The sequence below is a fragment of the Prunus persica genome, chromosome G4 (genome assembly GCF_000346465.2).
Source record: "Prunus persica cultivar Lovell chromosome G4, Prunus_persica_NCBIv2, whole genome shotgun sequence".
Lineage (NCBI taxonomy): Eukaryota > Viridiplantae > Streptophyta > Magnoliopsida > Rosales > Rosaceae > Prunus > Prunus persica.
This window is the reverse complement of record NC_034012.1, coordinates 8,706,009-8,722,539: the sequence shown is the minus strand read 5'-3', so window position 1 is coordinate 8,722,539 and position 16,531 is coordinate 8,706,009. Positions and strand designations below refer to the sequence as shown.

Genomic DNA, 16,531 nt, shown 5'->3' with positions numbered 1-16,531 from the left:
CATGCAGGCAGGAACTAAAGTATAGACCCAAAAAAGACCCTTTTTGGTACGCGCCCCACGCGCGGTCAAGTTTTCTGAGTATTTCAGATCTGCGATTTCGTTTTTGACTCCGTCGTACTGGAGGCCACGGTGGCTTCCAGGTTTTGTTCTTAATCATCTGTTGCTGGTTCTACTTGGGGTACACCCTCTTTGATTATGGAGGAAGGATCGCCAGGGGTTTTCCTTAAAACTTATCGTTCAATGAAGCGAGTTCGGGTTGGAGATGAGTGCGCCACTGTGTGCAATATGGATGATCAGCCGAATCCCTCTATGATGGAGCATGTGATGTCTGAATCTGAACATGGTCCTGTGCCGAATTCAACTTTTGGAGCTGAAAGCTTTCGTGACAAATTGATGAACAAGGTCAGGTTGGAGAAAAATGTGGGAATTGATATCAGTTCCCTTGATGCTGATTATGATGATTTAAATGATGAAGAAGATGTTCTAATTTCTCATGGAGAACGTGGGCCAAGTATTCAATTCTCTAATCGGGCTATGGATCGCTTTTGTAAGCCTTGGAGAAATGCTCTGATTATCAAATTGTTAGGTAAATCTCATACCTATAATTATATTCATGCTAGATTACAGCAGAAATGGAGTTTGAAAGGGGCATGGAAGTTGATTGATTTGGTTAATGATTACTATATGGTGAAATTTGATCTTGAAGAGGATCTAAACTTTGTTCTGACTAGTGGTCCTTGGATCGTAGCGGGACAATATCTGGTAACGCAGAAATGGAGACCGGGTTTTTGCCCAGCCACTGCTCATATTACCCGTATGGCAGCCTGGCTCAGGGTTTCGGCTATTCAACTCGAGTGCTTTGACGTTTGGTCCTTGAAACGGATTGGTAATATGCTGGGCAAATTATTAAAAATTGATTCGCTGACCACGGCCCAGAATCGTGGTAAGTTTGCTAGGTTGTGTGTGGAGTTAGATTTAACTAAACCCTTGGAGGCTTTTGTACAAATCAATCAAAATTGGTACAACATTGAGTACGAAGGTTTGCCTGATATTTGTTACCATTGTGGAAGATATGGGCATAAACGAGAAAATTGTGAGTTGGGAGTTAAGGTGCCTGCAGATGTGAACACTGAGAGTACAATTGGTGATGATTCAGATAAAATGAAAACTGGTGCTGCTGGGGTTAGTGTGAATGATCATTTGGCTGATTCTGGTTTAAGAGGTCCATGGATGAATGTTCAATCTCGCAGGCGACCTAAGCTTGATTTTAAAGCCTCTAGTGGTAAGGGTTTTGGTGCAAAGGTTAAGGGCTCACGTTTTGATGCGCTTAGGAACCTTAGTGACAATTTTGGAAGAGATGAGGCGGCTAGTGATGTGTTTGTTGAGCAAGACAAGTCCAATTTTAATAGCTCATTTCTTCCTGATGTGGAGCATGGCAAGAAAGTATGGACTAAAACCAAGAATGCTACGCCTGTGTTTAGAAGTGCTTTGAATGATATCTCCAATAAGCCTTTTGAGGGGAAAGCCCCTGGTGATATGAGTTTCAGGAAAGGTGATGGTCCTTCAAAAGTGTCTTCAGGAAAGGTAACTCGTATTGGTAAGATGGTTGTTCAGGGAAAGAAAGTTGATTGTTCTAGCCCTGTTAATGATCAAATCACTAGTTGGGTCACTGATCAAAAGAGTCACCATGAGAAAGGTGTCTACATCTTTGGTCATCAACCGCCTAATATAAGTGAGAAAGCTGCTAGTAGTGTGGGGAGCACTGATTCTGAGGGTGATAAGGATACGTTGAACTCTAATGTTTCTGATAGCTTGTGTCAAGCTGATAAAATGGATCTTTTGGAAGGTCAAGCTATTCTATGTGGTGAGAACTTGGCAGGCAATACCTTCAACGATGGTGGAGGTATGACTGTTGGTATTTAATAAAGGGTTTAGCCCTTGGGGTCCTCTTCCCTTTCTACTTACTTTTATGAATATTGTCTGCTGGAATGTTCGAGGTGCTGCTAGCACAAAATTCAAGACTAATATGATGGATTTGATCCATTCTCATCATATGGACATCTTCTTCATATGTGAGCCTCGTATAAGCGGTGGTAAAGCTACTTCTATTGCTCAATCCCTTGGTTTTTCTAATTTTGAAATTGTGGATGCTACTGGTTTTTCTGGTGGTCTTTGGTTGCTTTGGGATGCCACTAAAGTTCATGTTGATATTTTGGGGACTTCAGACCAATCTATTTCTGCTTCTGTGGCTTGGCCTGGCCAGTCTCCTTGGTTGTTTACAGCTGTGTATGCTAGCCCTTGTGGTATTAAAAGAGCAAAGCTATGGGAGTATCTAAGTTTTATCGCTGATTGTCAACATTTGCCTTAGTTAATTGCTGGTGATTTTAATGAAATGTTGAATGTGAATGATAAGCTAGGAGGAGTTCCTGCTTGTAGATTGAAAGGTTTTAGAAGCTGGTTTGATTGCAATACTATGGTTGATTTGGGTTTCTCGGGCCCTAAATTTACTTGGAATAATAAGAGAGTCTTTGAAAGGCTTGATCGAGCTATATGTAATTTGGAGTGGAGGGGGTTGTTTGCTGAGGCCACTGTGAGACACCTACCAAGAACCATGTCGGATCATAACCCTGTTAAGATCTGTCTCACTTCGTGTTTTTCAGCCTCCCCTGCCTTAAGGCCCTTTAGATTTGAAGCGATGTGGCTTCATCACGAGAAGTTTAATGATTTTATTTCTGAAGCTTGGGGTTCTGATGATGGTACAGCTATGGAGAAGACTTTTGCCTTAATTGAGCGTCTTAAACATTGGAATATCAATGTTTTTGGACAGTTGCGCCAAAGAAAAAGTTGGTTATTGGCTCGAATTGCTGGTATCCAGAGAGCTTTATGCAAGGGGCCTAATAGGTTTCTTAGTAATTTAGAAACCTCTTTGATTGATGATTTTAATAATGTTCTTCAGCAAGAAGCTGTGTTTTGGCAACAAAAATCGAGAATTACTTGGCTACAAGATGGTGATAGAAACACCAAGTTCTTCCACACTACTACTATCATAAGAAGGAGAAGAAATAAGATTGAAAGGTTGAAGAATGCTAATGGTAGTTGGATTGAAGAGGCTAACAGTTTAAAAATCTTGGCTGTGGATCATTTTTCCAAGCTCTTTTCTACTACTTCTCTTGGTGACTATGTGATTGATCTCCCTAACCTTTTCCCCCCTGTTGATGTGGTTGATCTGCATGGTTTGGTTCAACCAATTAATATGACTGAGGTTAAGACTAGTCTTTTTAATATTGGTGGGCTTAAAGCCCCCGGTGTAGATGGGTTCCCTGCTTGCTTTTATCAGAGTCAGTGGAATCAATGTGCTGATGATATTTTTCAAATGGTGGTGAATGCTTTTAAGGAGTGTCGAATCCCAGAGAAGCTTAACTATACTCTAATCACCTTGGTCCCTAAAGTTGACAGCCCGCAGACTATGGTGCATTTTCGACCCATAAGCCTTTGCTCTACCCTTTATAAAGTTATTTCCAAAGTTTTGGTTGCTAGATTAAGACATATTCTGCCTCATATCATCAGCCCTAACCAGGTAAGTTTTGTGCCTGGTAGGCAAATCACAGACAACATCCTTATTGCTCAGGAGTTGATGCATAAATTTAAGCTGTCTAAGGGAAAGAAAGGCTTTATGGCCTGGAAAATTGATTTGTCTAAAGCTTACGACAGATTAAATTGGAAGTTTGTTGAGCATGTGTTGGTGGAGTTAGGGTTACCTGGTTCTATCACTAAATTGATTTTGAGTTGTATTTCTACTGTGAGGTATCAAATCTGCATGAATGGTGAGCTTACTGATCAGTTTCTTCCTAAGAATGGCATTAGACAAGGAGACCCTTTATCTCCTTATCTCTTTGTGATGTGTATTGAGAAACTTTCTCATCTTATTGGGGATTCTGTTAAGAAAGGAGTGTGGAAACCTGTTAAATCTTCTCAATCTGGCCCAGCTGTTTCTCACTTATTTTTTGCAGATGATCTGGTTCTCTTTGCTGAAGCTAATTCTACTCAAGCCAGGGTGCTAAAGAGTTGTCTGGAGAGGTTTTGCAATGCTTCTGGGCAAACAGTGAATTATGATAAATCTGTTGTTTTCTGCTCTCCTAATACTAGGAAGGAGACAGCTAAGGAGGTAAGTTTGATTTGTGGCTCCCCTCTTACTGAGGACCTTGGTAAGTATCTGGGCATGCCTATGTTGCATTCTAGAATTACTAAATTAACCTATGGCTGTTTAATTGATAAAGTGCATAAGCGGCTTGCTTCTTGGAAGTCAAAGTTTCTTTCTCTGGCTGGTAGAGCAACTCTTATACAAGCTGTCACTTCTGCTGTTCCAATCTATGCTATGCAGACCTCCAAGTTGCCTGTTAGTGTTGGGCAAGAGCTGGACAAATTAAATCGTAACTTCTTTTGGGGTGGCAGTGAGAAAAAGCTTAAGATCCACCTCTGTCAATGGGATTTAGCTTGTCGTCCTAAGCACAAGGGGGGTTTAGGTTTTAAAAAAACTACTGCCACGAATAAAGCCCTTTTGGCTAAAGTTGGGTGGAGATTACATAAAAACGACAAGGGCTTATGGGCTAAGATCTATGAGTCTAAATATCTTAAAGGGAAATCTGTCTTAGATTCTTCCTTGATGTTTCGACAGGATTGCTCTACCACTTGGAAGGGTGTTATGTATGGGGTGGAGTTGTTAAGGCAAGGTATAGGTTGGAGGGTTGGTAAGGGGGATACTACTAAATTTTGGAAAGACAGTTGGCTTATTGATGAGCCTTTGTTGAAGCATGATGGGGTCTTGCATATTGAGGATATAGATTGCTCTGTCTCCAATTTTTTTAAAGATGAGTGGTGGGATCTGGATAAATTACGAAGAGCTTTAACGGAAGATCTTGTTCAACATGTTGTTAATTATCCTGTGGGTTTTGCTAGTAATTTGCAGGATTGCCAGATTTGGAAAGGAACTGCCAATGGAGTCTTCTCTGTTAAAACCGCTTACAATATGTTCTTTAAGGGTCCCTCATGGCCTGATTATAGTTTCAGTTCTTTGTGGAAACTAAAGATACCTCCTAAATTGAAGATCTTTGCTTGGCTTACTGCGCAAGGTAAAATTCTATCTAATGAGCAAAGAGTTAGAAGACAGTTGACTCTTGATGCTTCTTGTGGTGTTTGTGAGTGGCCTATTGAAACTACATTACATATTCTTCGTGATTGCTATAAGGCTAGAGATATATGGAATACTGTTTTAATGCCTCGTCATCAGGGCCATTTCTTTCAAATGGATTTTCTGCCTTGGTTTCAGACTAATCTTCTCTCCCAGGCAGTTTGGTGTAGTAATATCCCCTGGAGTCTGGTGTTCATCTTTACTTGTTGGTATGTGTGGAAATGGAGAAATCACCAAGTTTTTCAAGGGGATGAAGATGTGTCTTCTGATCCTAAACAGCTTATTGTTCGTGCTGTCCATGAGTGGTTTAAAGCTTCTCATGTCTTGAGTAAGCATAATCATAAAGTCCAGGTTGATCTAAAGTGGGAACCTCCTATGTCTGGCCAGTTCAAGTTAAATGTTGATGGGTCTAGGAGGAATGGCTCTGGTCATATTGGTGCTGGAGGTGTTATTAGAAATTCCTCTGGAGATTGGATCAGTGGCTTTGCTGTGAACTTGGGGAAGGGGCAAATTCTTGAGGCAGAAATATGGGGATTATTTTTCGGGTTGAAGCTTGCTATGGACAAAGAGATTAATAACCTTTCTGTTGAAATGGATTCAGCACTTGCTGTCCAGTTGATCCAGAAGCAGGGCCTTATTGATGTTCATCCTCTTGCTGCCTTAGTTGCTAGTTGCTGAGAGCTGATGCATAAGATCAACTGCTGCAGTGTTTATCACGTTTACAGAGAGAAAAACAGTGTTGCTGATTGCTTGGCGACCTGGAGCTATAACTTAGACCTGGGTTTTTATATTTTTGTTGATGCTCCAGCTTGGATTGGGCCTAGTTTGATTGATGATTTGTTAGGAATTACTAGATCTAGGCTTGTTCCTACTGATTTGCTGGTGTAGGTTGTCTTCTGGGGTTTTTGCCCCCTTTTTTTCATCAAAAAAAAAAAAGATCATGCAGGCGCAGTGCGTGTAAAATGTGATGGATGTAAAAGGAATGTAAACTATTCGCATTAGATTTTTGAGGTTTTGCAGAAATAATCTCTCCCAAAAATCAACAAAACATAGTCAGCGTTATATAACTTAGAAGTACTCCATCCAAGGACACGATATGGCAAGTGTACAGACAAAAAGATGGTTCTTCACAGTTCACATTGCAATTCGACACTGAAATGAATCAAGACATGTTAACATTGTCAAATACAAAAAATAACAACATTGAAGCAAGCTAAGTTGAATCCAATTACAAGGACTAAATGAACTAAAACACAGAACAGTATAAACTGCAAAAAACAGAATAAAAAAATTTAGCAATTTGATAGTAGAAAAAACAAGGTAAAAAGTATACATGGACAGAAATGGCAGAGTCCCAAGTCGGCAGTAACCTGAATTGTGAAATTAGCATAATTAACCAAAGTAAAACTTGTTAATGAGAAACAAAGGCACAACTCAAACTAAATTAAGAATCAAAGCACCACTTGCTAGAAAGATAATTGGAAGAAAATGATAATTTCGATATTCATTCATTAAGGAACAAATTTAAACTCTCTACCTCTAATTTAGATTATCACTTGTACTTAAAAAGGAACAAATTTGAACAAAACATATTACGTAGTAACCTAATTGGGTCCCCAGCGTATATGAAGTTATTGCCCATATCACTCACTTCAGTCAGTTTGCTATTAAATTTCAACAACCCACACAAGAGATTCCAGAGACAAAGATGAATATAGAGTAGGGTGTGTGCAGAGGATTGAATATAGAGTAGGGTTAGAAAAGTAGGAGTAGTGGTAGGGGGAAGGCGTTGTAATTAGGTTAACTTTAAAAAAAATATGTATATGTTTTTTAAATAATTATTCTTAGTTATAATATTTAATTGACGAAAGTACGATTAAACTTAACAGAAACTTTAACAGAGTTAAACATAGATGGTGAATTACAACACTTTATAAAGTTCAGATGGTAATAACACATATATCCATAGACGGAACCACACTAAGGGTTGTAGCCCAGTGTGGTTTTTTCAGGAAAAAATATAAAACATATATATTTAACTCGTTTTCAATATTAGCCCAATATATTAACTTATTAAAGCCCAAAAAAGTCCATTTTTACTTATTTATAAATTTAGTTGGAGGGCAGCAATAAAAATACACATCAAAATAGATTCACTTTCAGTTATGTTATTCAACATGCTTTCATTTTGATCATATGAGTTTTTCAGTTGCATTTAATATGTATTTGTTTTTGATTTTTGATAAAGAGCGATAATATTTTATTGATAAGAGGAACAGAAACAAGTATAAAGCCACTATGATGTTAAACCCTATTTGGTTTATGTTAAAGCTTATTGAAAATTAGTTTATGGAGCTATGAACTAGTTTTGTTTATATGACTTAATGTTTATTTTTATTTACAGAAAGGCTATAGAAATTGTAAGTACCAAAAAAAATAATCATTAAATTTAAAGGTAATGCCCACCCGTTGAAAATTCTTGGTTCCATCTTTGTACATACTTGAAAATGCATGTGGTATTTAAGCAAATTTCCAAAAAAAAAAAAAAAAAACATAACTTCTAATCAATGGAAAAAGTCATGGCTTGATGGATGTTGATGGAGGTAATTTAGGCTTAATGGAGGTGACCAATAATTTCTTCAATCCGGCCAAGGTAGAGCATCTAGTTTTTCTCCAAAATTTACATTCCAACAATCCAAATCCATGTAATGGACAAATGTTGGCTTGCACTCGATGGAATTAAAAAACAAACCCACAAAAATTTCACGGGATTTGTGCAAATAATCATATTAGAAAATCCTCATGGCATGCCCATTTGTATACAAAAATAGAAAGACAAAACATAGAGAAATTACCTCATAAACTTTTTTTTCTCTCTCTTTTTATTATTTACACGCGTACTTGGCGGGTCTTCTACACGTGGCGCCTAAAAATTAAGTTTAAAAGTGCCAACTGCTTCAAAAACGCTAACGCTCTTTCATGACATGTCTCAACGATACATGTTCATTCATATCATCTGCTTCGTGTTGTGCCATCACCTTTCTGTGATTCTCTCTCTCTTCTCTTTGCGTTACTTCCCTCCGGTTACTTCAACGGTCACCCCTACGACACCGTTTCAGGGGTTGGAAGGAAAACTAATCACAGTCGGAAAGGGTTGCTTCCGTTTTTGCACATTGGTTTCTATCTCTCTCTTTTTTTGCTTTCCCGATTTTGTCTTTCTGGGTTTTCTTTGATTTGGTTAGCCTTCTCTGTTTTCTTGTTAAATATTTGAAGGGTGTGAATGTCTCATTGTTGATTTTCCTTTTCCGGGTTTTGGTTCATTTATGGCGTTTGATGATTTCTTCAGTTCAAGTTTCAATATTGGGATTTTCCTTTTTCTAAAATCTCTGATATTTGACTCTGAATCTGTGACTTTTTTTTAAAGCCATTGGAAGAAAGTTTGGTTCTTTTTGTTTCTGTGGGGGGATGAGGGGGGTTAGGTGTTATTGTAAAGTGTAAATTAGAGAACCCAGCAGAAAACATAAACTGCAAAGTGGTGCCTTTTGGATTGAAGAAGAAGATATGGACATAACAGAGGTTTCAATAATACACCATGTGGGAATTGTGTTATCTGTGCTTTGGTTGCTTTCTCACTTCAATTGCTACCACCCAGTTGCCTACTTTGCCTCTCTGATTTATCTCTACCTGGTAAGGATCACTTCTCTTAGATTTTTGTTTTCATTCAAATTACAGCTAGAAAGTAATTAAGCTTTTTTTCTTTAGGCAGGGAGTTAGAATCATGTACATTATAGTTTGCTAGATTTGTCTGCTTAGAGAGTATGAGTTGCTAATTAAGGGATGTGATAATTTACGATATGTAATTTAATTTGGTAAGTTGCTAAAAGGGATGTGCAATTACAGTCCTTAATATGAACTTTCGTCTACTTTTGAAAGGTTCACGAGCAGTATGTTATGAGATTGCGGAAGAAACTACAATTTGAGGAAAGGAAACAGGCTAATCAGAGACGGGTAATCTTCACTTTTTCTATTGTGTGTTTCTGGTTGTGGTTAGTATTTTTCATTTATTAGTCCTCCAGGTGGGAGGGAACTTCAAGTAAAAGAGTCCATGTTGAATCTTTATAGCCATTTCCAGAAATGTTCTTGGATATGACTAAAATTAAAGTCTTAATTTGAGCATCTATATTTGTGACTTTTTGTTGGTTAGTATTCATTGTTACGTATGTGAAAATTAAGCGGGCTTTTTAAGAATTTATTAGTGAATTTGCATGGCACTACAATACTTCATTTAACTTGTATTGCTTTTTCCAATACTTTAGGTGCTTTCTGATTCTGAAACACTGCGGTGGTTGAACCACGCAATTGAAAAGATATGGCCTATATGTATGGAACAGATTGCTTCACAGAAGATTCTTCTCCCCATCATACCTTGGTTTTTGGAGAAGTACAAACCATGGACTGCCGTATGACTTTAACTTCTAACTTATTTAAATCCAATACAATGGTTTTGATCGTTCTGTTCATTTGGATAATGACTTGGTGCAAAGTGCTCTGTTCTGAAGACTCTTGGATTTTATTTATTTATTGTGTATTTATTTCAAATTGATGTACCCTTTAGGTGCAAATTTTAGCTGAATGATCTTTAAAGCTTTACTTCTTAACTTTTGACATGGGAACATCTAGAGCTAATGATATTTAATTTTGATTGTTTTTGAAGTGGGATCTACCTTTCGTTTTCTATGTTTGCATTGTTGTAATTTCTGGTATGGTTACCTTATTTACTAGCTTATATGTATTGTGATTGAACGAGATTGTTGAGTGATCTTGAACCATCAATGAATGTAATGCTTTATTTGCTCTTAGTTGAGTGATATTTATATTTTTATATTTTAATTACTACGTAAGTGGCAAAAACTGCTTATGTCGCATCCGCATCTCATATGAGCATTCAAATTTTTTGACATAAGTATGACTAGGTTTGGATTATATTTATTGTAGACTAGAGGTTTTTCTTTTTTGTGTGTATACCGTAGTGTCATTTTGATCGTTCTCCCGAGTAGATGGTTCATTTCAGCTGCATGTATGTGTGGGAAACTACTTCTACTTGATATCGGGTGGTTATATTTTGATACACATTTTGAGTTATTAATGGTGAATATATGTTCGCAGAAGCAAGCAGTAGTTCAGCACCTTTACTTGGGAAGAAATGCACCTATGCTCACAGACATGAGAGTGGTTCGCCAGTCTACTGATGATGACCACCTGGTATTCTTTACTTTCTCTGGAAATTTTGGATCAATCATTTTTATGTGCTCTTCTCAGCTGCATTTCTAGAATTCAGGTAAGCTAAAGTACTACATTGTAAATAAATGCAGGTTCTGGAGTTGGGATTGAATTTTCTGACAGCTGATGATATGATTGCAATACTTGCTGTGAAGTTGAGGAAAAGACTGGGTTTTGGGATGTGGGCAAAGTTGCATATTACAGGCATGCATATTGAAGGGAAGGTATGGACTTTGACTAAATGTAGGTTAAGATGTGATCTTAAGTCATTTGAAATTTGAGTGAGTTGGGTCAGGCAATATATCTCATGCAAGTAATCTTTTTGCTAAACATGAAATATAGATTGAAGATATGCATAATGTTCTTTATACGGTGCCTCCATATAAACTAAATTTTTGATTGATCGTTGCAACCCCTGAGTTCTTATTAGGTAGTGTAACTACTTGTAATCTGGAAATATGTAAGATATATGTAAGTAGATGTCCGAGTGTTTAAACAATAGTGAAAACATTTTATGGAAAATAGAATGTCCGGAATGGCTTGCAAAAATGACTTATATGTTCTGAACAAGTTGTGTTTTTCTTTTTCTTTTGTAGGTCTTGATTGGAGTGAAGTTTCTTCGCAGGTGGCCTTTCCTTGGCCGTGTGCGGTTATGCTTTGTTGAGCCTCCATATTTTCAAATGACTGTGAAGCCTATTTTTACTCATGGCCTTGATGTTACAGTACTCCCAGGGATTGCTGGATGGCTGGTATCATTTATTGACGCTGATAAATTTGAACTCCCTTGATTTCTCCCTCTCTGACTCTGTGTGTCTCTCTGATTTGCTCTTTTCTTTATTCTATTTCCCAGGAGAAGCTTCTTTCCATTGCCTTTGAGCAGACACTTGTTGAGGTATGGATGTTGGACTTTGACCCTCCTTTATGTAATTCTCTCATATCCAAAGGGCTATGCTGTAAACAGTCTTTCATATGTTGGCAACACGTTTGTTAGAGTGTTGTAAATCTAATTTTTCATTATCTTTGCAGCCTAATATGCTGGTTGTTGACATGGAGAAATTCGTTTCGCCGAAGTCAGGTAATTATGGATATATTATACATATGCAAACATGCATGTATTTATGTATTTATGTATTTTGAAGAACCTTGTATAAATCTTTCCTCACATTAGTTTTTCATGAAGAACAAAGTTTAACCTGTTGGGCCTAAATTGTAGTGCTTTCAAGTTTCAATACCTCAACCATCACTGGGGAAGTTTATTATTTTGGCGTAGTAGCTTTGTCACTCTAAAGTAGTTAGTTTTGCATTTTAAGAACTAAGGTTCTTTTTCCCTTTTTCCCTTTAAGCAGCTTAAATACCACAGCAGTAATAATTGGTTTTTAAAACTTCGAATTGTATGCAGAATATCTTCCTTTTGGAATGACAAATGTCATGTGATGTAAGGAGATTATTGTTACCTTCTACTTCCCTTGCATCTAGTCTCTTGATAAAAGCTCCTCTAATTCCTTACTACAGTTGTTCTTTTTAACTTCTGTAATCATCATACTCTGTCTCCGTCTTTCTCAGAAAATGTGTTTCCCAAATGTTTGAATTAATAATAGTGTTCATTTGATTGACAGAAAGTTGGTTCTCTGTGAATGAGAAGGAGCCTCTTGCTCACGCCAAAGTAGAGGTTATTGAAGCATCTGATATGAAAGCTTCTGATATGAATGGTTTGTTCTTTTCTTTGTTTGCTGGTACACTGATGTTCACTCACATCATAGTCTGTTTAAAATTATATGTTTAACGAATAGACCTATTCTGTCAGGATTCTCTGACCCATATGTGAAGGGGCAATTAGGCCTTTATCGGTTCAGGACTAAGATACAAAAGAAAACTCTGGCTCCAAAATGGCGTGAGGAATTTAGGATCCCCATTATTACATGGGAGTCACCTAATATACTGGCTATTGAAGTTCGTGACAAGGACCGATTTGTTGACGATGCCCTTGGGTTTGTTTCTGAACTTTTGAATGTATTATGCTTCCTTGTGTGCTAGGTTTATTTTAATCCTTGGACAAAGTACTGTTATATTTATTAATTGATAAGTTGTCACACAACACGAAATGAATGACTTCGTAATTTTAGTTGCTGACCTTGCTGCTACTACAAAATTTTCCATGTTACTTTTTTTTTGAATCTCTAATTATCTTGTCAACCAATTTTAGTATGTTGGTTTCTGGTGTCTGCTTACTTTGAATTTTGTTTATTACCTTTTTGGCCCTTAATATCCTTTTGAACTGTTCTGTAAGTGCTGTTTTAATTGCAGGACTAACTTACCTCTTATTCTATATCCAGTGAATGCTTCATTAACATTGCTGATCTTAGGGATGGCCAGAGACATGACATGTGGTTGCCTCTTGAGAACATTAAAACAGGGAGGCTACATCTTGCAGTAACTGTTATTGAAGACAATGTGAAGGTACCTTTTTACTCTCTCAACTGTGGTTTACACATTACGAAATGAAAGCAAATAGATTCGTAGTTCTAGTTGCGGTATAGGCAATGCTTTCCACAGGTGCTCAAGTGTGCATTCAAGAGTTGACTTGAGCCACTTACATATTCAGGGGGATGATCATCCAGTTGTCCAGGAAAAGGTAGATGTGGAAGCTAAAAGAAATTCCTTTGCCAGTGATGCTAATAAGAGTAGCTTCTCATCTGCATCATCAGAGAAGTCCCATAGGGTGGCAGACAATTTTGAGCCCATTGATGTTGAAGGCCAAAAAGAGACTGGTATATGGGTCCATCACCCAGGAAGCGAAGTTTCACAAACTTGGGAGAGTAGAAAAGGAAAAGGCCGACTCCTTGATAACGAGATTCAAAATGATGCCGGCAGCTATAATTCAGTCATATCTGCAACCCAAAATAATGATGACAGTGGCACAGATAGAAATCCCGGGGAGAAACGGCGAATGAAATCAGTTCGCAAGGGTCTAAATAGGATCTGTTCGGTGTTCCACAGGAATTCCAAAAAGGACTTAAGTTCAGATAGCTTTAAAGAGTCTGTTCGTTCTGCACATATTAATCTTAGGGCAGTTCATGAGAAGGAGATTGGGGTAAAATTTATTGTGGAAGACGACCTTTCTGGACCTCTTTCTAGTAAGCATGGTGAAAAATCTACTCGGAACATAAAGCATTCTACAGGGAAAGATTCTGGAAAGTCTCAAACTGGTTCTTCTGCAGTTACGGAAGGAAATTTTTTAGAAGATTTTTACTCTTCTGATGATGATCCTCTTCCCAAACAAATTGTTCTAAGAGAAACTGCAGTAGATGCTGAAGGCCAAAAGAAGAAGGTTGTATTGAAATCTTTCTGATTGGAAATACATTGTGGCTCAAGCAATGATTAATTTAACTAAAAGGAGCATGCGTCACCTCTGGTTCTTAAGCACTGTTGTAGCACTGTTGCTTGTCGCATTCTCGTCCTTTCTTAGCTCTGTGATTTCAGACTTGCTAATTGTGCAGTTGACAAGGTACTGTCGCAAGGTGTAAGGGATTCCCATTTGTTTTCATAGGTAGCCTTCCCTTTTGTGAGGTTGATTCTGTTCTATTTCACCAATGCTTCTTTTGGTGTACATTCTATCATATCCGGTGAAGAAAAACAGCAGGCATGGAGCCCAAGAAAGAAAAACCATGAAGGTGAAACTGTGGAAAAATTTCAAGATACCGGCTCAGGGTCGTATTGGAGGACTCTTTTTATCACAAAATTCTTTTTGGGTAGAGGGAATTTGGCTTTTTGACGCTCTACAGACCTAGACCTTCATATGCTTGTCCTGTTAATCTTTTAGCATTCCTAGTTTTGTTATGTTGATTTGGAAATGCTATGAAATTATTTGCAACATTGGTTTGTTTTGTTTTTTCTGTAAAGAAGGAAAATCTTGTATGGAAAATTCTTTCATTATTGAACATGCAAAAGTATATAGTTTCATTTTTGAGATGGTGATGAACCAAGAACAATGATGATCTTTTTGTAGTTGCCGGTAGAATTAGACAAAATAAAACAAAGCATACCACAAAACAGGACAGCAAACACATCTCCCAACAATATAGCACTGCTACAAAAGAAGCAGCTCAGAGTGGAAGAGAGAAAAGGGCCACTTAAAATAGGGTTTAAGCAATCTAGTAACATTAGAAAAGAAGCCATTAACAAGTATAATTTACATCCTCTCATCAAGCCAAAGGATATCCTGAAGTCGATCCCCATCAGCTGAAGAGATAATGAAGCAACCATGCAGCCATGTCTTTGCTACTGGAAGCAAGGAAATCTGTAGTTCCAACTCATTTCCCAGAAAGTATTAACATTCATAATTCATCTCTGTGACATTAAAGGACAATAATTCTGAACCTATTTCCCTTAATTTCAATATGTTATGAGATGAAACACTCTTCAGCTTTTTCCATTCTGTAATTTCGACTCTCAAGCAGGACTTGATATCAAAGTGATTTTCAACTTACATGAACTTCAAAATCGTTTGAAGAACCCATAAGCAACGTCACCAGTCATCCACTTTATGTGATTTAATTATCTACAATTTCTTCATAGGAAATACAACAATGGCTGCTCTTCTCTGAAAACATGCTTTTGAGGATCTGCCTCCACATCCCCATCTTAGGAAGAAAGCCTTGTCTTATCATCTGCTTTAAAACCCAATCCACATCCTGCACCAGATTTTCTTTGCACAGCCCATGAATCAACGCCTTGTACGATACAAAACTCGGGCCAACGCCCTTAGGGATCATCCAACTCATAAACTCTTTGGCCTCAACAAACCTCTGTGCATCAAGAAAACAATACAAAACCTCCTGATAAGACCCTGCATTTGGATCACACCCCTTGCCTCTCATTTCCTCCAAAAGCTTAATCCCCTCTTCAAATCTCCCCTGTTTCCTGAGCCCCGCTATCAATATATTAAACGTGATGGTATCCGGATCTATACCCTCATTTTCCATCCTCTTTAACATCCCAAAAGCTTCATCCACCTTCTCATTGACACACAAACCATGCATAAGTGTTGAAAAAGTTAACGCATTTGGTATACACCTTTGCTTAGGAAATTCATCGAGCACCTTAAGTGCAGCATCCAATTTCCCATACTCGCATAGTCCCTTCATGAGTATATTAAGGCAACAAGCATCAATCTCAATACCCAGCTTGGGAGCCTCCAAGTACACCTCATGAACAACATCAAACATCTTGGTCGAAACGAGCAAATGCAGCACAAAGTTGAATGTTTTCACAGAAGGCCAGCAACCATAGTTGGGCATATCATAAAGGGTCTCGATGGCCTTGTTTATAAGACCACCCACATTGCCATAAGCCTTAATAACAGTGCGAAAGAAGTTGTCAGACAAACGGCATTTGCTTTCGGATTTGATCCTGGCCATGACATTGTCAATGGCGTCAAAGAGGCGGGCTTGGGCAAGCTTGTTGACCACCAAAGTGTAAAGAGCTTCATTGGGTTTGTAGTCTTTGCGCTTGGAGTAGTGGTCCAAGGCTGTGCGGACAGAGTTGGGGTCTCTGAGGGACGTGAAGACTTGCAAGACTTCATTTGGGGCTAACCAGTCTTTGTGATGCAGCCTTTTTGGGATATCAGATGAGGAAGATGATGGGAGTGTGGAGAAAGATGGGTTTTTGATGAAGGTGGAATGAGTTAAGCGAAAAAAGATTGGATTTTTAAGTGTTTTTGTAGATCGTGAAATCATGTTCTTTCTAAAATGTTAAGACTAATTACGGTGTGAAATCTTCCAACTTCTTTGGCTTAGGTCTAAAAGTTTTATTGGAGGGCATGACTGTTCAGGTGGGTAAAATACTCATGGGGCTTGTTGGAGAGAGTCATGCTGTTGTGTTGCTTCGGGTTTTTGGTTGTCTGAGGTTATGGTGATGGAGAATGAAGGAATTAAAAACGTGTTGCATTCAAGAAAAGCTTCATGCGGGTTAGCTCACGTGGTGAGGGAAGTTGGGGACATGGGTAAGATTAGGATAGGTCAAAGGAATCGATCCACCTAGGTTGTCATGTGCCATATGTATTGG

At 38.1% G+C, this 16,531-nt stretch overlaps 2 protein-coding genes across 2 annotated transcripts; one reads left to right on the top strand and one right to left on the bottom strand.

Annotated features, from left to right (window-relative positions):
- On the top strand, positions 8,198–14,435 carry LOC18780037 (C2 domain-containing protein At1g53590). Its single transcript, XM_020562176.1, has 12 exons — positions 8,198–8,875; positions 9,122–9,196; positions 9,505–9,648; positions 10,355–10,450; positions 10,561–10,692; positions 11,065–11,217; positions 11,319–11,360; positions 11,495–11,543; positions 12,085–12,177; positions 12,273–12,456; positions 12,802–12,925; positions 13,071–14,435. Exons 1-12 carry the CDS (start codon positions 8,750–8,752, stop codon positions 13,815–13,817), a joined length of 1,965 nt encoding a protein of 654 aa, XP_020417765.1. The 5' UTR covers positions 8,198–8,749; the 3' UTR covers positions 13,818–14,435.
- Positions 14,509–16,522, bottom strand: LOC109948579 (pentatricopeptide repeat-containing protein At3g14580, mitochondrial). The gene has a single exon (XM_020562177.1). The coding sequence runs from the start codon at positions 16,201–16,203 to the stop codon at positions 15,019–15,021; it is 1,185 nt and encodes a 394-aa protein (XP_020417766.1). The 5' UTR covers positions 16,204–16,522; the 3' UTR covers positions 14,509–15,018.